Below are 23,032 nucleotides of genomic sequence, written 5' to 3'. Positions count from 1 at the left end.
TCAGTTAATGTTCACATCAACCATAAAAATGGGAAAAAATGACATAGGTTATCCTCCTCATGGTTGCTATAATGTGGTTCTCCCTCTAGGTGGGGCCCGTGGCGAGTTATGTGCTGATGCTGCAGAGAATAGCGTGGGCCTCCACCACTGACAGTTATATATATATATAGATCAGTGGCCTCCACACACACTATGTCTCTGTGGAAACGTGCTCTGCAAGCCATTTGATAAGATACGCAGATTGACAGACTCAGACGTGGAGACAACTGAGATTCATCCTTTGCCACCCTGATTAAGGCAAGTCACTATGCCACATCCAGCACTTAAGAGTACATAAGAAATTACAAATTGGGGAGAAAAAACCAACAACAGTGATTCCACTGGCAATACAAATTCGGTTTCCTTTTATGGATAAAATCAGTGGCAAATTGAAATAAAAAAATGGAAAACAAACACCTATAAAATAGGTGTTTGTTTTCAATATCTACAGATATTGTTCTATTTTTACCCACTATTACTACCATTTTAATGTTTCATATATATATATATATATATAATATTACAAATATTGAGTAATTATTGCTTTATGCTTCATGACAATATTATTATTACTATGGTAAGACATAGGCCCACTTAAAATCTGCAAACTTCTTCTGCACTGAAATCTGTATAAAATATTTGTGATACTTGGGGTAAAAAATAAGAATTCAAGGAATGAAAATGTAATTAAAACAAAGGTCAAGTGATATACAGAATGTTTAGTTACTATTATTCTGTTACACAGATTGACAGTGATGCATCACAGGCTGTTCATGTTCACTGAAAATTTGTATTTCATAATATTTCTTACATAAACACATCATGATGAACGGATTATGAACATGTTTGAGCTTTACAGTAAAAAAAAATATGCCAGCTGGAAGTGAGGGTGAATTTAATCTTTGCATCCTGCATTGCCTAGAATCAGATTTATCCATCATTGTGCCCAAATTAATTAATGAAGTGACATGTAGTCAGCCTTAAGTGAGCTGCTCTCTTGGTTATGAGCTCAGGGCAACTACACCATCTTGACATTTTTGAACCAGAATGATAAAAAGGATTTTAATTCAGAAATGTAAAACATGTCCATCACAGTAAATGTGTATTCAAGTCACTGTATGTACGAAATGCCTTTTTTATAAATAATTCTGAACTCTGACACTTTCCCAATGATGTGATGTCTAACAATAGATAAGCAAATTGTCTTAACACAGGTTTCTGCTTGGTTCATCAAGACCATGGCTTAAAAGAGATAAATATGCTTACATAAGTCATATTGTGATTAAATATTACAAATTATAAAACAGGACATTGCATTTAAATATGAACTTTTATTACAAATGACCCAACACTGAATTTACTCAGTTAATTAAACAACAGCATCCAGTAAAAAATTATATTATATATCAACTTTACAATTGTTTTTGAATAACATACATAGATATAAACACACGCACACAAAAATATTTGTACTACAAAATAATAATAAAAAAAAACCTAACATCATGTCATTTGAGGTAACAGGTAATGCCTCAAGAACCAGCTCCAGCGTTGACATCCGCACAGTCAGAGGTCCCCAGATAACGCACCGCCCACTGTATAAACTGCCCTGGGATTCTACACACACACACACACACACACACACACACACACACACACACACACACACACACACACACACACACACACACACAGAAACAGACATTCAGGGTGTGGCGGTAACAGTAGTTCAGAGAAGTTAGCTTGTTTAAAAGGCAATTAATTGACTACGTAGTTTGATTTCAATTCTGCACACTGTGCCTCAAATATTTCACACTTAAGTAAGATACCGTTTATTTGTCTTACTGATTGTGTGCCTGCATTTACATTTCGACACTGTATCTGAGCACACTGTGTAATGAAAAACAAATACATTCCTTCTAGATCGGGTAATTGAAAAAGTTTTTTTTTTTTTAAATAAAAGGTAGGATAAGAGATCAGTCCATCACATTATAAATGTATTATATTCTGCATGTCTCAAAAGGGAACAGATTACACTCACTGGAATGTGCTGAGGGCTGCGGCAACCTGAGGGTCAGGATGATACAAATAGGAAAAAGACGTTCCATCTGAATGCACCTGGAAGAGGAAAAGTGAAAAAAAACAAGAACATTATTAAAGCAATACACTAGTAGAATATGAAGTTTTGAAACTGACTTTTGAAAATGAAGTGTGTAATTTCAGCATCTCTAGCATCGCCAGATGGAATTGCAAAAATAATGTCAGTTTTTAAACAGGTTTCCTGAACAATCCCCCAGGCTGCCATTGGTTGAGCCAATGTTGCTTTGTCAGGCTGGTCTGGATGCTCAAACAAACAGAGCAATGTTTTGATGGCACCACAGTGTTTACTTTTTTTAGTGACTTTCAAATAGTTGCCTCTGAATATTAAGCTGGGAAAGTAAATATTTTAACATCTGTAAAATGACACACTCCATGTTTAACACACGTGACCTGCACCATCATTTTGCATCACTTGGACCCAGAAACACATTTTGAATTAAATGCACTAAAGCAAAAAGAAATGTTTCAGCTTCATAAAGATCTAATAATGTTTACACTCCAATACTTTATACTTAATAACAACAGTGAAAATATTTTACCTTGGTTTTGTTAAACAAATACAATTTAACCAAAAGGAATGACTTGATTGTATTTATAGCACTTACAGTTGAAAAGAGCTGCCAACTCCCAGTTCATCACTTTTATTTTTAATTTAGTTTTTTGAATGTGATGTCTCCTCAACTCCCATGGCATTGATTAAAAAATTGTCAAGTCTCAACTGACGTAATGGGTCATTTGTAATTTTTCGCCTAATTGTAAATGAAGATTCGAACCAACTACTTATTTGACATAATACTTAGCAGGGAACTATGCATATTCAGATGTGGGACAATCATTTAAATGTTGGATGATATAATCCTTTTCAATTGCTCTCCTTTTTTCTTTAGTGAACAAAATTTTTAAAAAGTTGTTCCTGGGACAAAGTGATTCAAAATGATGGTGCAGGTCACACAAGAATATGTGCAAGTGAGCTTCAAAATCACCCTACTGTAACACTGCAAAATATTTAACATTCACACTCACTTTGCTGGGTTTGGTGTGAGGAGACACTGCCAAGTTTGTCTTGGTGGGTGGGGACACTGAGGAGCTCGGTTTAGAGGGTTGGGCTGTATTCTGGACGATCCATGAGGGAGGACTCAATTTATTCAGCTCTTTGTCTTCCTCTTGACTAGTGTCTCCTCTAGACTTGCCACTCGAGTGGGACGGACTGATCTGGGATGGCTGAGGTCTCTGACCTTGTGTAATGCCATCAACCGACACCACTTGGGCTTGGGTGCTTGTTGCTATAGGCAACAGGTGAACTTCTTTTAAAATTGATTGGCTTTCCATCTGAGAACAGGGCTCTTGGCCTGTATCAGGATGAACAATTGATTGAAAGGCAAATTAGAAACATGGTCGTCTTTATTTCCTGTAACAGTACGACCGTTTAAGTGCATTAAACATTTGTGAAAAAAAGGACATTACCACTTGAGTCAGAGTTGGAATGTGTCCCTAATAGATCTGGCGCTGGAGTGAACATATCCCACGGGCTTTCGCCATCCCCAGACAACTCTCCTGTTCCACACAAAATCTCTGGGAGACAAGGGGGGATGAGTGTAATAAACAAACAAATCACCATAATGGAGCAGCATTGACTCTGTCCTTTGGAAAATCACCTAGTCTTGTGTGTTCCAGTGTGGGCTGTCCTTCATCTGGACATAAGCCACTATTTCTGTCCTGAAATGCCAGTGTTTGGTTTGTTCTTGATGTGCTGATGGGATATGAATATTCGTGGGGTGGAGCCAAGCCATTTGGAGTTTCACACTCACAATCTGCACCTGCGCACATCCACATATAGGAGACAAAAACACATTTACACAGTGCGCCACATGCATGGAAAAATCTGGCTGAATTCTCAAAGGATTGTCATGAAAAAAGCAATTAATTAGACAGCAGACAGTACTGGGATCAGCTGTCATCAGCTTCCTCTGCTCCTCTGGGATGAGAAGGAAAGGCATGGGGACAATGAACTGATCCTGTCCCTGGAAAAACACACACACACTTACAGACAATGATAATTTATCTGGTCAACAGCTGGTGCCATTATGTTGTCAAGGAAGCCGCCTTACCCTCCAGTGAATCCTCTCTCGGTGCCAGTGTGTAGGTGTTGCCACACTTGGACTATATGTTGCAGACATGTTTATTTTCTCCAATGCATCATTCAGAATATTTATTATAATGTCATTGTGCCAAGCCCCCAATAGAGAGGAGAGAGAGACCCCTGCAAAATTAGGTATATGATGGACGAACATCTTTATCATTTCTGTGTAGCAGCAGAGTATTTATGGTATAAATCACTCAAAACATTGACAACCCAACAACAGGTATTTACAGAATTGTGCAAGAAGATTTTTGTGCACACTGGTGGCCAAATTGTGGAATAATGTATAGATTTTGCTCATGGAAAGAAAATGGTACTTTTATTGACCAAAGTGGCAATCAACTGATCACAATGTGTAGTCACAACATTAATAACGTGAAAAATGACCATTACAATTGGAAAATTTTTAAACTTTAAACTTAAACTACTTCAAAAAGTTATCATCAAACAATCCTCCACGTGCAGCAATGACAACTTTGCATATCCTTGTTATTCTAGCTGTCAGTTTGTCCTGATACTCAGGTGACATTTCTCCCCACACTTCCTGTAGCACTTGCCATAGATGTGGCTGTCTTGTCAGGCACTTCTCACACACCTTACAGTCTAGCTGATCCCACAAAAGCTCAATGTGGTTAAGATCCATAACACTCTTTTCCAATTATCTGTTGTACAATATCTGTGTCTCTTTGCCCAGTCCAGTCCAATCTTTTCTTTTTGTTTTTCTGTTTCAAAAGTGGCTTTTTCTTTGCATTTCTTCATATAAGGCTGCACCCCTGTGTCTTGTTGTACATGAAACTGGTGTTGAGCGGGTAGAATTCAATGAAGCTGTCAGCTGAGGACATGTGAGGCATCTATTTCTCAAACTAGAGACTCTGATGTACTTATCCTGTTGTTTAGTTGTACATCTGGCCTTCCACATCTCTTTCTGTCCTTGTTAGAGCCAGTTGTCCTTTGTCTTTGAAGACTGTAGTGTTCACCTTTGTATGAAATCTTCAGTTTGTATGCAATTTCAAGCATTGTATAGCCTTCATTCCTCAAACCAATGATTGACTGATGAGTTTCTAAAGCAAGCCGTTTCTTTTTTGGCATTTTTGACCTAATATTCACCTTAAGACATGCCGGTCTATTGCATACTGTAGCAACTCAAAAAGACAATGTTAGACTTCATTTAACGAGCCAAATAGCTTTCAGCTCTTGGATAATGTGTTGGAGTGATGGCTGCTGGAAATGGGGCCTGTCTAGATTTGTTCAAAAAATGACTTCTTTCAAATAGTGATAGTGCATTTCACATTATTAATGTCCTGACTTTGTGATCAGTTGAATGATACTTTGTTGAACTAAAGTACCAATTTCCTTCCAAAACAGCAAAACCTGTACATTACTCCAAACTTTTGGCCGCCAGTGTATATGCAAGTTATTCTGAGCAAGAAAGACAGAAAAGAGAGTGTGTGTGTATGTGTAATAGAAGTGACACGTACCGGATGCAGAACTAACAGAGTTGACTGAACTCTCCCTGAGGGATCTGACAGAAAAGAATATAATTACCACTAACTGTTACATAAACAGTTCACACATACTATAAACAGTCAATAACCACACACCTCCATGTCTTTACTATTTGTTCTCTGACTGATGGAAGTGTTGTGCTGAAATATAAAGAGGGAAATTCAGAGGTTAATTAAGAATGATTGAGCGTGATTAGGGCACATCTTTGTGCATGTGTATGAAGATATGTCTTGCCAGCTGGGTGGATGGTCCCATTTGGAGGCGATACATATGGTGCTCATTTGATTGACTTTCAAGTAAAACTGGCAAGAGGCCTTAAAAACACAGAAAAAACAAGAATGCAATTAGTGCATAAAGCATATTTGATCATTTAATTTGGAATCAACAAGTGTTGTGTGGTAATGAACTAGTGGTCGACTGATAGATTGGATAGATGGATTTTGCCAATACTGATAACTAAGGTGGTGGAAAAGGTAAATAACAGATTCATCAGCTGATAGTTTTTAAAATTGATATAGAGAATGAAAAAACAAATTCTTGGTCTTGCCAAAATTAATAAAATCCCCCAAAAAGAAGCTACTGTGCAAGCAAAATCCCAATAACAACCAGAAAACTTTAAGATTTTGTGCATAATGAAGGACTTGACTATATACAAGCCCAAAACACACAAGGAACTCTTATTTTGAAATGACAGAGACTCCATTACAATGCTTTATGTATTACCAAATTGAGATTTTAATAACCTCTATATTCACCAGATTTAGAGTTTTGTGTATATATATATATATATATATATATATACACATTAGAGATGCACCGATTGCAATTTTCTTGGCCGATTTCGATTTCCAATTTTTTTGCAAGTGTGACCTGCCGATACCGATTTTTTCCGATTTTCTTTCTAAGAACTATTATTGACCGCATATACAAACAAAATCTACCTTTCTTCAATGCAACATTTTATTTTCATAATAAAATAAATGATTAAACATTACAATTTCCCCCAAAATGCACTAAGTTACAGGATCTTCTCTCACTTAAACAACTCTCAAAATAAAGTGCTCTGTGACTAGAAAGAGGTAGAAATAACAATTAACTGCAAATAAGTTGCTTAACATAACAGAGGTCATTTCCCACTATTTTTATAAATGGACCTTTTTATCTTTATTACTCGTCTAACAAAACAATTCCAAAGATCTGAAAAACTGAAGTGTCCAATACGCTCAACTTACGTTAGATGTCCAAATATCAGTTGTAAAACTGAGCACTGCTTTTTTCCGGAGTCTCCCGTTTTGTCATTTCTCCCCAAAAAACTCCTGTAATTTGTATGGCCCAAACCACATTATATCCATCAATATATTATTCCAAGGTGGTCCAGTTGCCAGATCTTGAATGAAACGCATCCTACTCACACAATCGACACATCATACACATTACAAATCATTTATGACCACAATCTGGCAACCTATAACCCATTTGCGCTGTTGATATCTGCGCAGGCAGTAGACGCGGGATGTTAAATGAAGCATCACTGGTAGATGGGAGAGGAAGAATCAGCTGGTGCTCCGGTGATAAAAACAAAATATACATGTACATTTAACAACAGCTGGATGGAAGAATTGAATTTCATATCCCTAAGCCATATCGACAATGCCCACGCCTTTTGCAATGTGTGTCGCACTGATTTTAATATCGGACACAGTGGGAGAAATTATGTTAAATCACAACGGCACAATTTGTATAGTATTTAGCCTGCCTCTGCCATCCAGCACCCCCCTTCCCCTCTCCCGGATTTGTGTACCCAAATGTTGACAGATAACAGGCTGCATGTGTGACATGACACGAGATTAAACAACTCGGGCAACGCGACGTCGGAAAGTACCTCCTACTCTGTATCGAGGAAATTTATGAGATTTCTCAACCCTCTGTCCTCAACTATGGAGAACAGCTGGTCATCCAGGGCCATGAATTCCATAATTTTCCTCGTAATTGCTTTGGTATTTTCGTTGCTCATTCCAAGGAATGATAGGAGAGGTTGCTGACTTGTGGCTGGCTCAGAGCTCTGGCTAGCTTTAGCCGCTTTCCCTTTTTAGCTTCTTTTTTAAAATGGGCATTTTCAGCTGGGTGATGGTGTTTTAAATGTCTAATTAGGTTTGTTGTTCCGAAAGTTATTGTGGTGGTTCCCCCACGGTTTAATTATTACACATTTCAAACTTTATGTATTCTTCACTCACAGTGAAGATCTTCCATGCCAATGACATGTTTACGTGCAGCTGTGACGTTATTGCCTGCGCCGCTGGCAACAAAACGGACTGGCTTGGAATCGGTAAGACGTGAGGCTGACCGGCCGGTTACCGATCCGGGCCGAGCATGCAGAAAATCGGCTAATTCCGGTCCCTGGCCAGTCGATCGGTGCATCTCTAATATATATATATATATATATATTTCATGACTTCAGATTTATTGAGGAATTAAAATAGTAACAAATATCGGCTTTGATTTTTGCCGATAACTGATAGTTACAAAAAGCAACAATTGGTAACGATTAATCGGTAAAACAGATATATTGGGCTTGACCTAAAATGGACTATTTGAAGTACTTTTAACCCAAGTACTTGTAATTAAATTACATGCGTGTAATCATATTAGTTACTTTACTGTGTTTTAATACTTTTTAAATTTAATTGGTACTTACAACGCTTAAAAATAGATTTATATCAAAACTGGCAATAAGTATTGTAAAATGAATCTTAATAAAACTATCAGATTAGATTACTTGAAAAATCTAATCAAATGATTGTTACTGATAATAAATTGTATAATTTGTAATCAGTACCAGATTACATTTTAGAAGTAATCTACTTGAATACAACAACATACGAACCATATTTTGTCTTGGTAACATCAGTCAAATGGAAAAGTGCTCAATGATAATTCATTGTTTTGGAAGTCAGAATCAAAACTGGACTTTAAACATACCAGGTCAGAGTTCATGTGGAAATCCAGGTTGAAGTTGCGTACATACACAACAGCATTGACCAAGCCTGAGAAGGACTCTCTTTCCTCCAAACTGAAGAGAGAGAGAACAGAGCTCTGATACTAGAGGGCTTGATTTAATTACAATCAATGAGTGCACTAAAACTATTGCCTACTGTTCACCCATAACTATTAAACCCCGGTAAATGCAAGGTTACACTGCTGAAAGGGAGAGGGCCAGACCACAAATGTATGCATTTAACAGCTAAATTATGCTTATTTAAACACGGGTTTCATCGTTCCAGGCAGGGCCTGATTATCCAGATGAGTAAGATAAAAACAGGGGCTCAGGTGTGTAGTGAGTGGTGTCATAACAGAGGTTTAATAGGTCCCTCACTCCTGCAGACGCTCCCATGAGGCTCCGCTCAGCACCGCGGGAATCAGCGCACTCCCATCGGACAGAAACATCAAACAGACATCGGTGTGCTCCATCCGCTGCGAGTCTGACAGATCACACGCCTAAAACACAGCACACTTTAAAATTGGATCGACACTTCTTTTTTTTTACTCTGAACATCCACTTAAAAAACGACTTACGCCGACGACATGAGCTTTTACAGTTGTTTCACTTTGGCTTTGGCCGTAGTTTTGAATGAGTCTCTCGATCCACGGCTCCAGCTCGGCCATTCGGCGGCGTTTCATCTTTGGTGGAGGACTCATTGATAAAACGGTGTATCTGATGCTGTTCTCAAGCATATAATGACAGTTAATCAACCTGCTATTCTCTTCGCGCCTCTCATATTGAAGTGTGATGCAATGTTTTCGTTCCGTATAGAAAAATGGACCGGATGGTTTGAGTTCCGCTTGAGCTCGATTCATCTAAACCAAAATCACTTTGGTGCCCCTTTGTGGTAGTTGTACGCAGTGATATAACAAGACCAGATATGGGTGCTTGTTTATTAGAAAAATAACATACATTTTATGGAAACCAGAGAAGTGATATACATAATTCCCTTAATAACTTCAAAATTGTATTTCATAAATCTGCCAAAAAAAAAAAAAAAAGTATTGACGCTGACTAACACCCTTGAAGTCATGAGTTCGATCCAGGGTGAGCTGAGTGACTCCAACCAAGTCTCCTAAGTAACCAAATTGGTCCGGTTGCTAGGGAGGCTAAAGTCACATTGGTTAAGCTCCTCGTGGTCGTGATTAGGGGTTCTCGCTCTCAATGGGGCTCGTGGCAAGTTGTGCGTGGGTCGCGGAGAGTAGCATGACCCTCCACAACTGAGACTTGTCCACCACCACCCAGATTGAGGTGCGACACCGTGCACCACGAGGACATACTACGTAGTGGGAATTGGGCATTCCAAATTGGGAGAAAAGGGGATTTAAAAAAAAAAAAAAGTTCAAAAATGTACATCAATGGAAATAATAATAAAAAAAGAAGCAATAAAGTCACACTTGCAACTCAAATTATTTATTTATTTATTTCCAAGTAAAAACAATTACAGCTATTAAAATTAACCGGTATGTTAATTGCAGCATGTGGAACATATACGCAACGGAGTGAAATAAAACCAGCAAAGTTTGCATTAAAATATAATTGTAAAACAGCAATAAAAGTTGCTTTAAAAACATAAAAGCTACCTAAAACATCTGCTAAAAGCAATTACATTCAAATGTTTGTTTACTCTTCCCATTATGGTTTCACCTGTGAAAACAAGAAAACCAAAACAGACCAAAATTAATATGCAGACAATAAATAGGAATATTTGTGGATGATTCTCACAAAAACTGTCAAATCAATAAAAAAAAATTATTATGCCTTCATAATGACCATCCTTTTTACTGACGGCAGTAATGAAAATTGGGGGGTAAAATGTGAATAACACTCATGAAAATAACGTCACAATGTAAAAATGTTTCTTGACAGGTTTTGTGAGATTTGCCCTTCTATGTACAGTATATAATTTGGAATGAGTGTTACCTGCAGATCCAATGGTTCCTCCAGACTCCCGCCCATCTTCAGCAAGCTGTTATGAAGACCAGCTTTCAGAAGGGAGTAATTTGGTTGCTCAGTGTACTGCAGGGTCATCACATTAGACAAGTAATCTAGTAATGCACCTAAATTACACAGAAATACCAAGGTCTGCTTTACCACACTAACACACAATCATTAATAAAAACAAAGCATATCTAAACTGTTGCTGCAAATCAGTGTAAATATATGCAGCATAAAACATGAATGCTCACTTGAATATTTCTTCTTTTTAGAACAGAAACTCACAAGTCCAGCGATATCAGAATTACACCTGTAGAACAACATATTTGACTCAAATTAAAAACATAAAATGCAGTTTTCCTGTACATTATTTCTTTGAAAACTTAGACACATAATTAACGGTCTCTGTGCAGCGTTTTCATACATTAAACCATTCAGTAGTGGCATTTCTTTATGACCATAAAAGCATGTAGAGCAAATTACTACAGTCAGGTCTATAAATATTGGGACATCGACACAATTCTAATCTTTTTGGCTCTATACACCACCACAATGGATTTTAAATGAAACTAACAAGATGTGCTTTAACTGCAGAATTTCAGCTTTAATTTGAGGGTATTTACATCCAAATCAGGTGAACGGTGTAGGAATTACAACAGTTTGTATATGTGCCTCCCACTTTTTAAGAGACCAAAAGTAATGGGACAGATTAACAATCATAAATCAAACTTTCACTTTTTAATACTTGGTTGCAAATCCTTTGCAGTCAATTACAGCCTGAAGTCTGGACAGCATAGACATCACCAGACGCTGGGTTTCATCCCTGGTGATGCTCTGCCAGGCCTCTACTGCAACTGTCTTCAGTTCCTGCTTGTTCTTGGGGCATTTTCCCTTCAGTTTTGTCTTCAGCAAGTGAAATGCATGCTCAATCGGATTCAGGTCAGGTGATTGACTTGGCCATTGCATAACATTCCACTTCTTTCCCTTAAAAAACTCTTTGGTTGCTTTCGCAGTATGCTTCGGGTCAATGTCCATCTGTACTGTGAAGCCGTCCAATGAGTTCTGAAGCATTTGGCTGAATATGAGCAGATAATATTGCCCGAAACACTTCAGAATTCATCCTGCTGCTTTTGTCAGCAGTCACATCATCAATAAATACAAGAGAACCAGTTCCATTGGCAGCCATACATGCCCACACCATGACACTACCACCACCATGCTTCACTGATGAGGTGGTATGCTTTGGATCATGAGCAGTTACTTTCCTTCTTCATACTATTCTCTTCCCAACACTCTAGTACAAGTTGATCTTTGCCTCATCTGTCCATAGGATGTTGTTCCAGAACTGTGAAGGCTTTTTTAGATGTTGTTTGGTAAACTCTAATCTGGCCTTCCTGTTTTTGAGGCTCACTAATGGTTTACATCTTGTGGTGAACCCTCTGTATTCACTCTGGTGAAGTCTTCTCTTGACTGTTGACTTTGACACACATACACCTACCTCCTGGAGAGTGTTCTTGATCTGGCCAACTGTTGTGAAGGGTGTTTCCTTCACCAGGGAAAGAATTCTTCAGTCATCCACCACAGTTGTTTTCCGTGGTCTTCCGGGTCCTTTGCTGTTGCTGAGCTCACCGGTGCGTTCTTTCTTTTTAAGAATGTTCCAAACAGTTGATTTGGCCACACCTAATGTTTTTGCTATCTCTCTGATGGGTTTGTTTTGATTTTTCAGCCTAATGATGGCTTGCTTCACTGATAGTGACAGCTCTTTGGATCTGATATTGAGAGTTGACAGCAACAGATTTCAAATGCAAATAGCACACTTGAAATGAACTCTGGACCTTTTATCTGCTCCTTGTAAATGGGATAATGAGGAAATAACACACACCTGGCCATGGAACAGCTGAGCAGCCAATTGTCCCATTACTTTTGGTCCCTTAAAAAGTGGGAGGCACATATACAAACTGTTGTAATTCCTACACCGTTCACCTGATTTGGATGTAAATACCCTCAAATTAAAGCTGAAAGTCTGCAGTTAAAGCACATCTTGTTCGTTTCATTTCAAATCCATTGTGGTGGTGTACAGAGCCAAAAAGATTAGAATTGTGTCGATGTCCCAATATTTATGGACCTGACTCTATAAGTCAAGTAGGCATTAAGCGGATGCTTTTATCCAAAGGGACCTACAGAAAACGTATTACAAGGACAGACCACCGGGGAAAAAAAAACCCTGAAGTGTTTTGCCCAAATGCATTATGCTGATTGCATATGGCTCATTCTTGACAGGAATCAAACCAGAAACTTTCCAGTTTCCAGCCCTGAGATTTAACGAGTTCACCAAATAATTTCCAAGAAAATATAAGCCTGTTGTGTTTGTGGTTTTGGTTAGATACCTCTCCTTTTCTGTAGCAATAGTAGAGCTTGTGTGAGTGAGGTGACTCCAGGGTAGAGTGCCCGTCATCCAGAACAGCATGCAGTAACCTAGAGATTGCAGGTCACTGCGACGAGAGGGACCTACAAAACACAAACATTTTGCTCTCTTAAACAGATCATGTAAATAATGTAATGACTGAAGTCTGTAAGCAAAACTTACCAGCACCCTTGTGAGAATCCAGGCTGATGAAGTTGATGTTACCCTGGTCAGCAGTGCGGCTACACTGCCGGTACTCCACATGATTTCCACCTGGGCAAAACCTAAATGCATGCCCAAAGCCAGATAAGAAAACCTGAAAGACACAAATCACAAACCTGAACACTAATAGTTGAATAAGTAGAGCAGTCTAATGTTCAGTTCATCAGGGGCATGTTTACTGACCTCTGAGTGACTGTCAGTGTTAATGTAGATGTTTCCTGCATGTATGTCTGCATGAGCGTACTCCTTCTCATGGATGAATTCAAGTGAATCCAACTGCAACACATACACACTTAAACATGAAGTGCTATTTACAGCATTCTCACTGAGTATCACTAGGGAAATTGCAAAACATCTGAGATTAAAGTCTATAAATTACAAACTCACTAGTCGCAATGCCAGCTGCAGAACAGCTTTCTCAGACAGAGAACCAGTCCCTTCCTCCATGACCGACTGTAGAGTTTCACCCATGCTTGGAAAAACTAAAAACCTACATAGAAGTGTATAGTGTCAGACTCACAATGTATTTTCTTTCAGGCACAAAGCTTAATTTTTACATATTTTTTACCCATGGTCATTTCTTTAGCAGGGAAGGGCTGATCGATCTTGGAAGTATTAATAATTTCGATACTTATTAGTGGTCAATGGCCGATGTCAAAACTGATATCTTAGCGAGCAGGATGGCTGATATAAATGCTGATCTATATAAAACAAATTCAACAACAGCTAATCAGATTTACCGGTACACAATTTTTAAAAGTGAAACGAACACGAACAAATTTTCACTCAAATTCACTTTATCTTGAAGAATACCTTGAAAACAGAAATAGTTTTCTATACATTAACAAATCTATTGGTAGATTTTAGATCTGTCACAAGGGAGTTGACACTTTTGTTTATAGGCCAAGTGAACACTGTTACCGGCTGATGCAGATCATTTTAAAAACGACAAATATCAGCAAATTAATCGGCCTTACCGATATATTGGTCCATCACTAATAGAGATGTTGTATCAAGAGCAGTATCAGAAATAACTTGCATTATAGGGCAATATTTTTCCCCTGGATTTTAATTTTGTGGGCATTTTCTACCCTTATGATGGCATATTATTTTCTAACCATTTAAACAAACTGTGTTTCGGGAGTATACATCAAATACTTAATTTTTAACCTCTTACCCCAAGAATTAAATCAACAAAAATTTATATTTTAATATATTATATGTTTAACTATGACTATAATAGAGCTATATCAGATGTTACAAATAAAACGCAGAATTCATTACAAGAGCATTGCCCCTCCCCCATCCCAAAGACATTTTTGTCAACACTGGTGACATTTTTTCCCTGAGCCCCCTAAATTTCAGACCCTAAGATTATCAATTTAAACATAAAATTATCAATACATTATCAATTATCAATACAAACAAATTGTCAGCAAACAGTTGTGAATGACATGAGCCTGATAACCGCTGTGCTCTTGAGCACTTCATCATGGTTAATGACCTTGTAATTCATGCACTGTAGGTCACTATGGATAATATCGTTTTTATCTAAAAGTTTGGGAAGAGATGGATACAAATCCACACACCTGTATGATTCATGAAGTCCAAATCCCACACAGGATGGTATCCCAAGAAAGTCCATTTTGTGTAATTTCAACCATTTGTCCACTAGTGACACAGAAAAACATGCATTTTGTTAAGGAGCTATGTTCCCTTACATTTTTGTTCTGGCTGAGCAACATATATTTTGGACAGAACCTTCGTCACCTGAGGGGAACACCCCATGTAAATACCCTGTACAGAGTTCACAGTCATTCTTTACAAAGGAACAGTTTGTTTCTTTATTGGGCTATTTGGCACATTTTGGTAAGCCCCCTCATTTTAAAGTACATTTGATACAGTATGTTTATGCAGTTAATCGTTTTATCCATTACTACACTTATTCTGAGTTATTAAATATATCTCATATTAAACTGAGATCTTGAGAAAACAAGACAGAAACATCAAACAGCCCCTGTGAACTTCTGTATGTTTTGAAGTTCCATTTGTTGCTGCGATGAACTTGAAATCTCACAGCTTCAGATTCATACTGAAAATCAGTGTACAGTGTATGAGGATGGACTGCAGCTAAAAACACTGTCCATTCATCTAAAGCTCATTCAAGAGATTTTCCCACACATTTCTTTCTGCAGTTAATCTAGGATGGACTTCAAAAGACATTAGTCATGACATCTTACAGTTCATAGTTTTACTTTCCATCGAAGATGAGACCGAGCCCAGAGAATTCAGCAGCGCTTCTGGACAGTGTTGATGCAGAACTTCTGCTTTACATAGTAAAGTCTTAACTTGTATCTGTGGATGCAGCGGCGAGTGGTGTTGACTAACATAGTAATCCAAGATCATGTTCATGATATCCATTACAGATGATTGATGTTTTTAAGACAGTGATGTCTGAGGGATCAGAGATCACGCACATTCAGAATTGGTTTTCGTCTTGCCCTTTACGCACAGAGATATGACCAGATTCCTTGAATCTTTTAACTTTGAGTACTATAGAGGGTGAAAAGCCCAAAATCCTTCCAATTTGTCTTTGGGGAACATTGTTCTCAAAGTGCTGGATTATTTGCTGAAGCATCTGTTGGCAAATTGACAATTCTTGAATGATCCTTGCTCTTGAAGGACTAGGCTGTTTTTGGAGGCTCCTTATAAACTACAACACGATTGCCTCACCTGTTTAACATCTCCTGTTTCACATCGTCATCGTTATTTTAACTTGTCAAATTGTTATTGTCATTGCCCCTGTCTCAAACTTTTTGGACTGTGTTGCAATCATCTAAACTGAAATTACTATACATAAAATAAAAACATTAAATTCACAAGTTAAAACAAATTATGTTTAGTTGTAGTGCTTTAAATACAGCAAAGGGTAAATATAATTTACAAATCACTCCTTTTTGTTTTTATTCAAATTTTCATACTGTCCCAACTTCATTTACTTATTTATATTTATACACACTTTACCATCATATTTTATCAAACTACACAATGATGACGAATACTTCATAGATATTCGAGTTTAATTTTCTGTCAATGCATGACTTTCTGTAAAGCTGCTTTGAAACGATAAATAAAAATGACTTGACACATTTTATTAACTGCAATCTGCACCTTTCTGTCTGCCAGAGAGCACAAGCAGATTATAAGTGCAAAACATAGAGGAAACTTTTGAAATGAGCCCATATCCAAACTGGGCATAACGGGGTCTGTTAAAGTATATACCCCATGTAAATGCTAAAATGACTAACCTGCATCAGGTTTTGCTGCTCTCAGATGGAAATTCTGCTCATTGAACAGTTGTCCTTCTTTAGCACCCTGAGGAAGAAGAGCCATAAACATCCGAAACATGCTTATAAAAATAACATCTGAAACATGCTTATATAAATTCACTCGGTTATGTGAAAATGGCACATACCAGTCTCAAGATGTGCTTGCATCCATTTGAGTCTGAGTGTTGATTTGCCTGGCACACTAGGTTAGAATTGAGACAGAAAATGTGCAGATTTATAAGGCACTGGGAGTTAAATTATTGCATTAATGTTATCTTTGTTTTCATTACCTCAGGTTGAAACTTATCCTACCCCCTGCCCCCACCATCACCACACACACATTGCATTGCATTAATACACAACATGAATTACTTGCATGCAGTGTAGGGATGTCACAATGTGAATTTTTGGATGGTACGATTATATTCTGATAAAAAAAAAAAAAAAATCACGATTTCTACAATTATCTGCAAATGTACCAATTAAAAACCTCCAAAAACATATCACAACTTAAGTTTTATTGCAGCATTCGTTAGGACATGCAGTTAACATTCCTATGTCTAAGTTGAAAACAAGTACGTTAAGTATTTGTATTTAAGTTTTTGCAATTTTCTGTATCTGCCCTCTGACACCAAAACGTACTGTAACTTTTCAACAAAAAAGTATGTATACCCTTTCAATAAATAAAAACAAAACAAAAAAACAACTATAACTTAAACCATATGTTTAAAATAAAACATTGTCAGGCTAGGAGAACCTTCTTTCTTTATTGAGTAATCTAATGATCAGCCGGATAATCACAGCACTTTTACGCTCACTGAAATCTTATTCAAGTAGGAAAAACTATTTGTAAGCATCTCATTCACAATATAAAGCTGAACCACTCCTCTTTTAAACTTAATAAAAACAACTCTTCGGATTTACAGTTTCAATTCAGTGTTTGACTTGACCAAAAGTTAAGTAGTGCACTACATTTAATATTTACAGTGTTTGTAAAATAATTATCTTCATCTGGGCTCTCTGGATGGTGATCCCTCAGGTGCTGGAACATATTAGATGTGTTCACCCATTTTGCTGGCACTTTTCGTCTGCACGTTTTGCATACTGGATATCCATCTTCAACAACTCCTGTATCATTTTTAAGAAAGCCAAAATGTTCCCAAATAGCTGATTTAATTCACCTCTTCAGCGGATACAACTCCGGGAGATCTTGTTGTTCCTCCATGTTTTCATTTTGAGAGTTTCGAGTGCGCTGAAAGTTCAAGTTCTGCGCATGCTCCACCTTACCCAGACAATCATCTTGTGAACTCTGTTACCATAGTAACATCTTCACAGACCAGCCAGGCAGAGGGCAGGACACACACGCAACACTGAAAGACTAATTTTCAGTAAAATATTTTTTTAATTTAATAGATAACAATGGTTGTTTTTTCCGTTTTTAACCGTAGCTTCCAAATTCTTACGGTTTAATAACAGTGACCATTTTAATCGCGGTTAATTGTGAAGTCGGGTAATCGCGACATCCCTAATGCAGTGGCATTTGATATTCAAATGGCTTACCTGCATAAGTAAGGTCTATTTCTGTTTGCCACAGAAGTTCAACCAGCTTCCATTTTTTGCTTGACTGGTCACAAACCACAGTGCCTTCCTGGACAGGCTCAACAGCACACACCCGCTTCTTGGATTTGGACTTAGCTAAAAACCCACATGATAACATGCTACCATTTAGCATAAAACACAAGAAAGAAATCTGACCCAATCACTTTTTGGGTAGTTTTTCTCTATACAGTGCGTCTTACCTGGGCTTTTCAATAGAACAGAAGATGTTTGCTTTGCCTCATCCTTAACCTGGGGAGAAGCTTTTTGTTTTCGAGGTGATGTCAAAGACTTCTTATCTAAAACAAAGCAGCACAAAAAAATATACCAATGTGCACCCTTACAACTATTGATTTTGAAAGTAGTAGATCTGTAATAATGTGGTTATATTTGCCATTTAATATATGAACCTGGAGTTTGAAGTGTAAATGAAGACATTTGATGGGCCTCCTCTTGTTCTTTAACCAGAGGGGATCCTTTTCGAGGAGATGTCAAAGACTTCTTGTCTGCAATAAAACAGAAGGCTTTCACACAAATCATCCAGCGCACACCCTTAAAACACTGTTGATTTTGCATTTAGAAAAATACGCAGCCGGTTTGTAATAATACCACCAATAATGCCAATTTTTGTCATTTCCTGTGTGGAAAAAGTAGGAAAATATGCTCTACTGCATATGGCCAAGGCTGCTTCTGAGCATATGGGGCCCCTAAGCAAAATCCAACTTGGAGGACCCCCGCAACCCCCACAAGGGGTCCCCCTATACCCGTCTAATTGAGCCATAACGGATGTTGGAGTCTTAATTACAGCTTTTAGTATACATAACCAAATAATAATAAAAAAACGACCTTGCTTTGCGTAAGTGCCTGCTTACACCGCCTATAGCTAGAAAAGATCCTGCATATGGCTATAATAATCATGCCACTCCAAATGTAAAGACAATGTCATGTGTTCCACAGTATACATTAGTGTGTCTAACCTGGGGTTAGAGTTATAACTGAAGATGTTTTCTTTGACACTTCCTCCTCTTTAACCAGGGGGGATGCCTTTCTCTTTCGAGCAGACGTTAAAGACTTCTTGTCTGAAATAAACAAGTTTTTTTTCCACATAGGTTCTAGCATGTTCACAAAGCTTTTGTCTCTACTATGAAACCACACAATGCCCTCATACACACCTGTAGATTCAACAGTTTCTGTGGGTTTGCCTGTGCCACTCAAGGTCTTTCGACGAGATGTACGCAAAGGTGGGCGAATCAGTGGAGAGGGGGAGGAGTCCTCAGAAATGTCTACTTGGACATAAAACATATTTGGTAGCTTTTTGAATTCTAAAAGAAGCATTAAGGTTACAAAAGAGGCTCCGTCACACTTTAGATGGCATACAAGTTTGTATAGATTCACATATTTTTACATATTAAACACCTCTGCCTTAATTACTTACTTAGGCCTGTAAAAACAGACGCCACGTTATTTACAAGAACTATAAAAATAAGCAAGCGATGCTTTCCATCAAGGTAATTCTGGATAAATGCAAGTGAATTAAGTTAAAAGAGGAATCTGTATTTACCTCCTCTACCGCTCGCAGACTGAAGCACAGAGTTCTGAAGCGATTCGGGAGGTTGTGAAGTTTCAAGTTCTGTTGGACTATCTGTCGGGAGTTTATCCCCACAAGATGGACAAAATTTGAAACCAGGCTGCACCTTTGTGCCACAGTGCGGACAGAAATTAAACATTCTGACGGCGACGTAAGATGTGCAGCAGATCACCTGCCAAACAGAGGAGAGCTCTAATGCAGATATTTCCCCGCGTTATGACTGCAGGTACAGCCTGTTTGTTATGTTGAGTGACTATCGCAAATCACGTGATCTTAGAACCTTACGTATTACGGCACGGGGCAGGGACCAAAAATCAGCAATCGGCTTTCTTCTCTACAAAAAAAAGAGGGCATTACAGGAAACAATAAATTGTACATACATTTTTGTAAATATTTATTAAAGTTATACAGTTAAATTTTATTAAATAAATTAAAGGCAGTGCAAACTGTAATTGTTATAAATTATTTTCCCCCTTGCCATGGTCCCTTAAGCTTGCACACTTACGATTATTACACATTTAAAGGGATAGTTCAACCAAAAATGAAAATAATCTCATCATTTACTCACCCTCATTCCATTCCAGATGTGTACTACTTTCTTTCTTCTGCAGAACACAAATGAAGATTTTTAGAAAAATATCTCAGCCTTGTTGGTCCTAACAATGCAAGTGAATGATGGCCAGAACTTTGAAGCTCCAAATATGACATACAGGCAGCATAAAAGTAATCCATACGACTCCAGTGGATAAATCCATGTGTTCAAATACGATATGATACGTGTGGGTGTAAAACAGATCAATATTTAAGTATTTTGTTTATCATAAATTCTCCTCCCTGCCTACTAGGGGCGATATGCACAAATCATATGAATCACCAAAAACAAGAGAAAGTGAAGGCAAAAGGACTTCAAAAAGTATCTGTTTCTCAACTACATCTATCATATCTCTTCTGAAGACATGGATTAAACCACTGGAGTCTTATGGCTTACTTGTATGTTGCCCTTATGTGGATTGTAGAGCTTCATAATTTTGGCACTCATTCACTTGCATTGTATGGACCTACAGTGCTGAGATATTCAAAAATCTTTAAAAAATCTTCCTGTGTTCTGCACAAGACTGAAAGTCATACACATCTGAGATGGCATGAGGGTGAGTAAACTATGAGAGAATTAAACATTTTGGGTGAACTAACCCTTTAAATTGTTTTCCATTTCACAGGGCTAATTTCTTTAGATGAGTTAATGTATTATTTATTTATTTATTTTTGCTCAACTTATTCAAATGATGTCTAGATTATATTTCCTCCTTGTTCATTGTCGCACAGAAGTCATACACTCAGCAACATGCTTTTCTCACCTTCAGTTGTCCCAGAAACACAAAAAGACATACATAAGAACATGTATATAAATAATACTATTTATGAAAATGTGTAACCCAAGTAATATACTTAAAAGTAATTAACTTAACTGAAAATCAGTAACAAATCTGATTACTTTTTGGCCTAGTAATCAGAGAACACCGAACCCTACACTTTCGTATATTCAAATGAACAAATGTACTGAGCTGGGGTGAAAGATAAGACTTAGAAAAGGTTTATGCACAATGTACTCTAGTTTACTGCCAAAATGCATTAAAGGTGAACTCAGTAATTTTTGTTTTTATGCCATCTTGGATTTAAACTTGGACACCTTTTGGTGTGGATGCAGTAACATTCAAACACAATAGTTTTCAGTTACCAACGCCATTGTAGAAATTCAGTACTCAGTCAGCAATAATTAAAGGTGCATTCAGTAATTTTCCTCATTAAAAATGTTTAACTCCTAAAGATATAAACTTTAATTTTGCAATATATGTAGGAAATCATGAGCACACATTAAAATGAAGACTGCAGTCATATCAGTAACCTTATCAAAGCTGTTTTATTGTGCGTTGAGAGGGTCCGGACACGGCGGCTGTTAGAATCACATGACCAGCTGAATACTAACTTAGTCTTAGTAACCATCCTGTATTTGCGATGAACCTTTCGCGATGGTGAAAGGTGCCATATGTTGTTCCTGGCAGGGCATAAAGCCTTACAGGCTCCATATGGTTAGGGCATCTACTGCCTGCCAGGAACAAACTGAGGCACCTTTGAACAATGGACTTACAGTGAGGAAAATAAGTATTTGAACAACCTGCTATTTTGCAAGTTCTCCCACTTAGAAATCATGGAGGGGTCTGAAATTGTCATCGTAGGTTCATGTCCACTGTGAGAGACATAATCTAAAAAAAAATCCAGAAATCACAATGTATGATTTTTTAACTATTTATTTGTATGATACAGCTGCAAATAAGTATTTGAACACCTGAGAAAATCAATGTTAATATTTGGTACAGTAGCCTTTGTTTGCAATTCAAACGTTTCCTGTAGTTTTTCACCAGGTTTGCACACACTGCAGGAGGGATTTTGGCCCACTCCTCCACACAGATCTTCTCTAGATCAGTCAGGTTTCTGGGCTGTCGCTGAGAAACACAGAGTTTGAGCTCCCTCCAAAGATTCTCTATTGGGTTTAGGTCTGGAGACTGGCTAGGCCACGCCAGAACCTTGATATGCTTCTTACAGAGCCACTCCTTGGTTATCCTGGCTGTGTGCTTCGGGTCATTATCATGTTGGAAGCCCCAGCCTCGACCCATCTTCAATGCTCTAACTGAGGGAAGGAGGTTGTTCCCCAAAATCTCACAATACATGGCCCCGGTCATCCTCTCCTTAACACAGTGCAGTCGCCCTGTCCCATGTGCAGAAAAACACCCCCAAAGCATGATGCTACCACCCCCATGCTTCACAGTAGGGATGGTGTTCTTGGGATGGTACTCATCATTCTTCTTCCTCCAAACACGGTTAGTGGAATTATGACCAAAAGGTCTCATCTGACCACATGACTTTCTCCCATGACTCCTCTGGATCATCCAAATGGTCATTGGCAAACTTAAGACGGGCCTTGACATGTGCTGGTTTAAGCAGGGGAACCTTCCGTGCCATGCATGATTTCAAACCGTGACGTCTTAGTGTATTACCAACAGTAACCTTGGAAATGGTGGTCCCAGCTCTTTTCAGGTCATTGACCAGCTCCTCCAGTGTAGTTCTGGGCTGA

At 38.0% G+C, this 23,032-nt stretch overlaps 2 protein-coding genes across 3 annotated transcripts; both read right to left on the bottom strand.

Moving 5' to 3' along the window:
• Positions 1 to 1,390: 1,390 nt before the first annotated feature.
• acd (ACD shelterin complex subunit and telomerase recruitment factor) lies at positions 1,391 to 9,572 on the bottom strand. The gene is made up of 13 exons (XM_052134468.1): positions 9,359 to 9,572; positions 9,159 to 9,280; positions 8,765 to 8,855; positions 6,020 to 6,099; positions 5,881 to 5,925; positions 5,758 to 5,801; positions 4,248 to 4,399; positions 4,082 to 4,160; positions 3,795 to 3,956; positions 3,604 to 3,711; positions 3,163 to 3,488; positions 2,081 to 2,157; positions 1,391 to 1,656 (listed from the first exon to the last, which is right to left on the bottom strand). Exons 1-13 carry the CDS (start codon positions 9,515 to 9,517, stop codon positions 1,572 to 1,574), a joined length of 1,530 nt encoding a protein of 509 aa, XP_051990428.1. The 5' UTR covers positions 9,518 to 9,572; the 3' UTR covers positions 1,391 to 1,571.
• Positions 9,573 to 10,233: 661 nt separating this feature from the next.
• LOC127646690 (inactive serine/threonine-protein kinase VRK3-like) lies at positions 10,234 to 20,155 on the bottom strand. Of its 2 annotated transcripts, XM_052130507.1 has the most exons (16): positions 19,876 to 20,155; positions 19,487 to 19,597; positions 19,292 to 19,393; positions 18,725 to 18,820; positions 18,518 to 18,613; positions 18,279 to 18,413; positions 16,865 to 16,920; positions 16,698 to 16,764; positions 14,979 to 15,060; positions 13,777 to 13,879; positions 13,573 to 13,665; positions 13,351 to 13,483; positions 13,151 to 13,271; positions 11,015 to 11,073; positions 10,749 to 10,885; positions 10,234 to 10,472 (listed from the first exon to the last, which is right to left on the bottom strand). In XM_052130507.1, the coding sequence occupies exons 1-16, from the start codon at positions 20,039 to 20,041 to the stop codon at positions 10,461 to 10,463; spliced, it is 1,569 nt and encodes a 522-aa protein (XP_051986467.1). In that variant the 5' UTR covers positions 20,042 to 20,155; the 3' UTR covers positions 10,234 to 10,460. The 2 variants fall into 2 exon arrangements, with proteins under 2 accessions (XP_051986467.1, XP_051986475.1); XM_052130515.1 differs by lacking the exon at positions 19,292 to 19,393.
• Positions 20,156 to 23,032: the final 2,877 nt, after the last annotated feature.

The sequence above is a fragment of the Xyrauchen texanus genome, chromosome 1 (genome assembly GCF_025860055.1).
Source record: "Xyrauchen texanus isolate HMW12.3.18 chromosome 1, RBS_HiC_50CHRs, whole genome shotgun sequence".
Taxonomy (NCBI): Eukaryota; Metazoa; Chordata; class Actinopteri; order Cypriniformes; family Catostomidae; genus Xyrauchen; species Xyrauchen texanus.
The sequence above is the reverse complement of the archived record's forward strand: the minus strand, read 5'-3'. Positions and strand labels throughout refer to the sequence as shown.

Coding starts and splice junctions, on each gene's coding strand:
- acd (XM_052134468.1), bottom strand. CDS start 9,517: ATGCTTGAGAACAGCATCAGATACACCGTTTTATCAATGAGTCCTCCA. Junction 5,802..5,880: donor CAAATAGTAAAGACATGGAG/GTGTGTGGTTAT, acceptor CTTTTCTGTCAG/ATCCCTCAGGGAGAGTTCAG. Junction 4,161..4,247: donor GAGAGAGGATTCACTGGAGG/GTAAGGCGGCTT, acceptor GTGTTTTTCCAG/GGACAGGATCAGTTCATTGT.
- LOC127646690 (XM_052130507.1), bottom strand. CDS start 20,041: ATGTTTAATTTCTGTCCGCACTGTGGCACAAAGGTGCAGCCTGGTTTC. Junction 16,921..18,278: donor AATAGACCTTACTTATGCAG/GTAAGCCATTTG, acceptor ATTCTAACCTAG/TGTGCCAGGCAAATCAACAC. Junction 13,880..14,978: donor GGACTTCATGAATCATACAG/GTGTGTGGATTT, acceptor ACTTCTATGTAG/GTTTTTAGTTTTTCCAAGCA.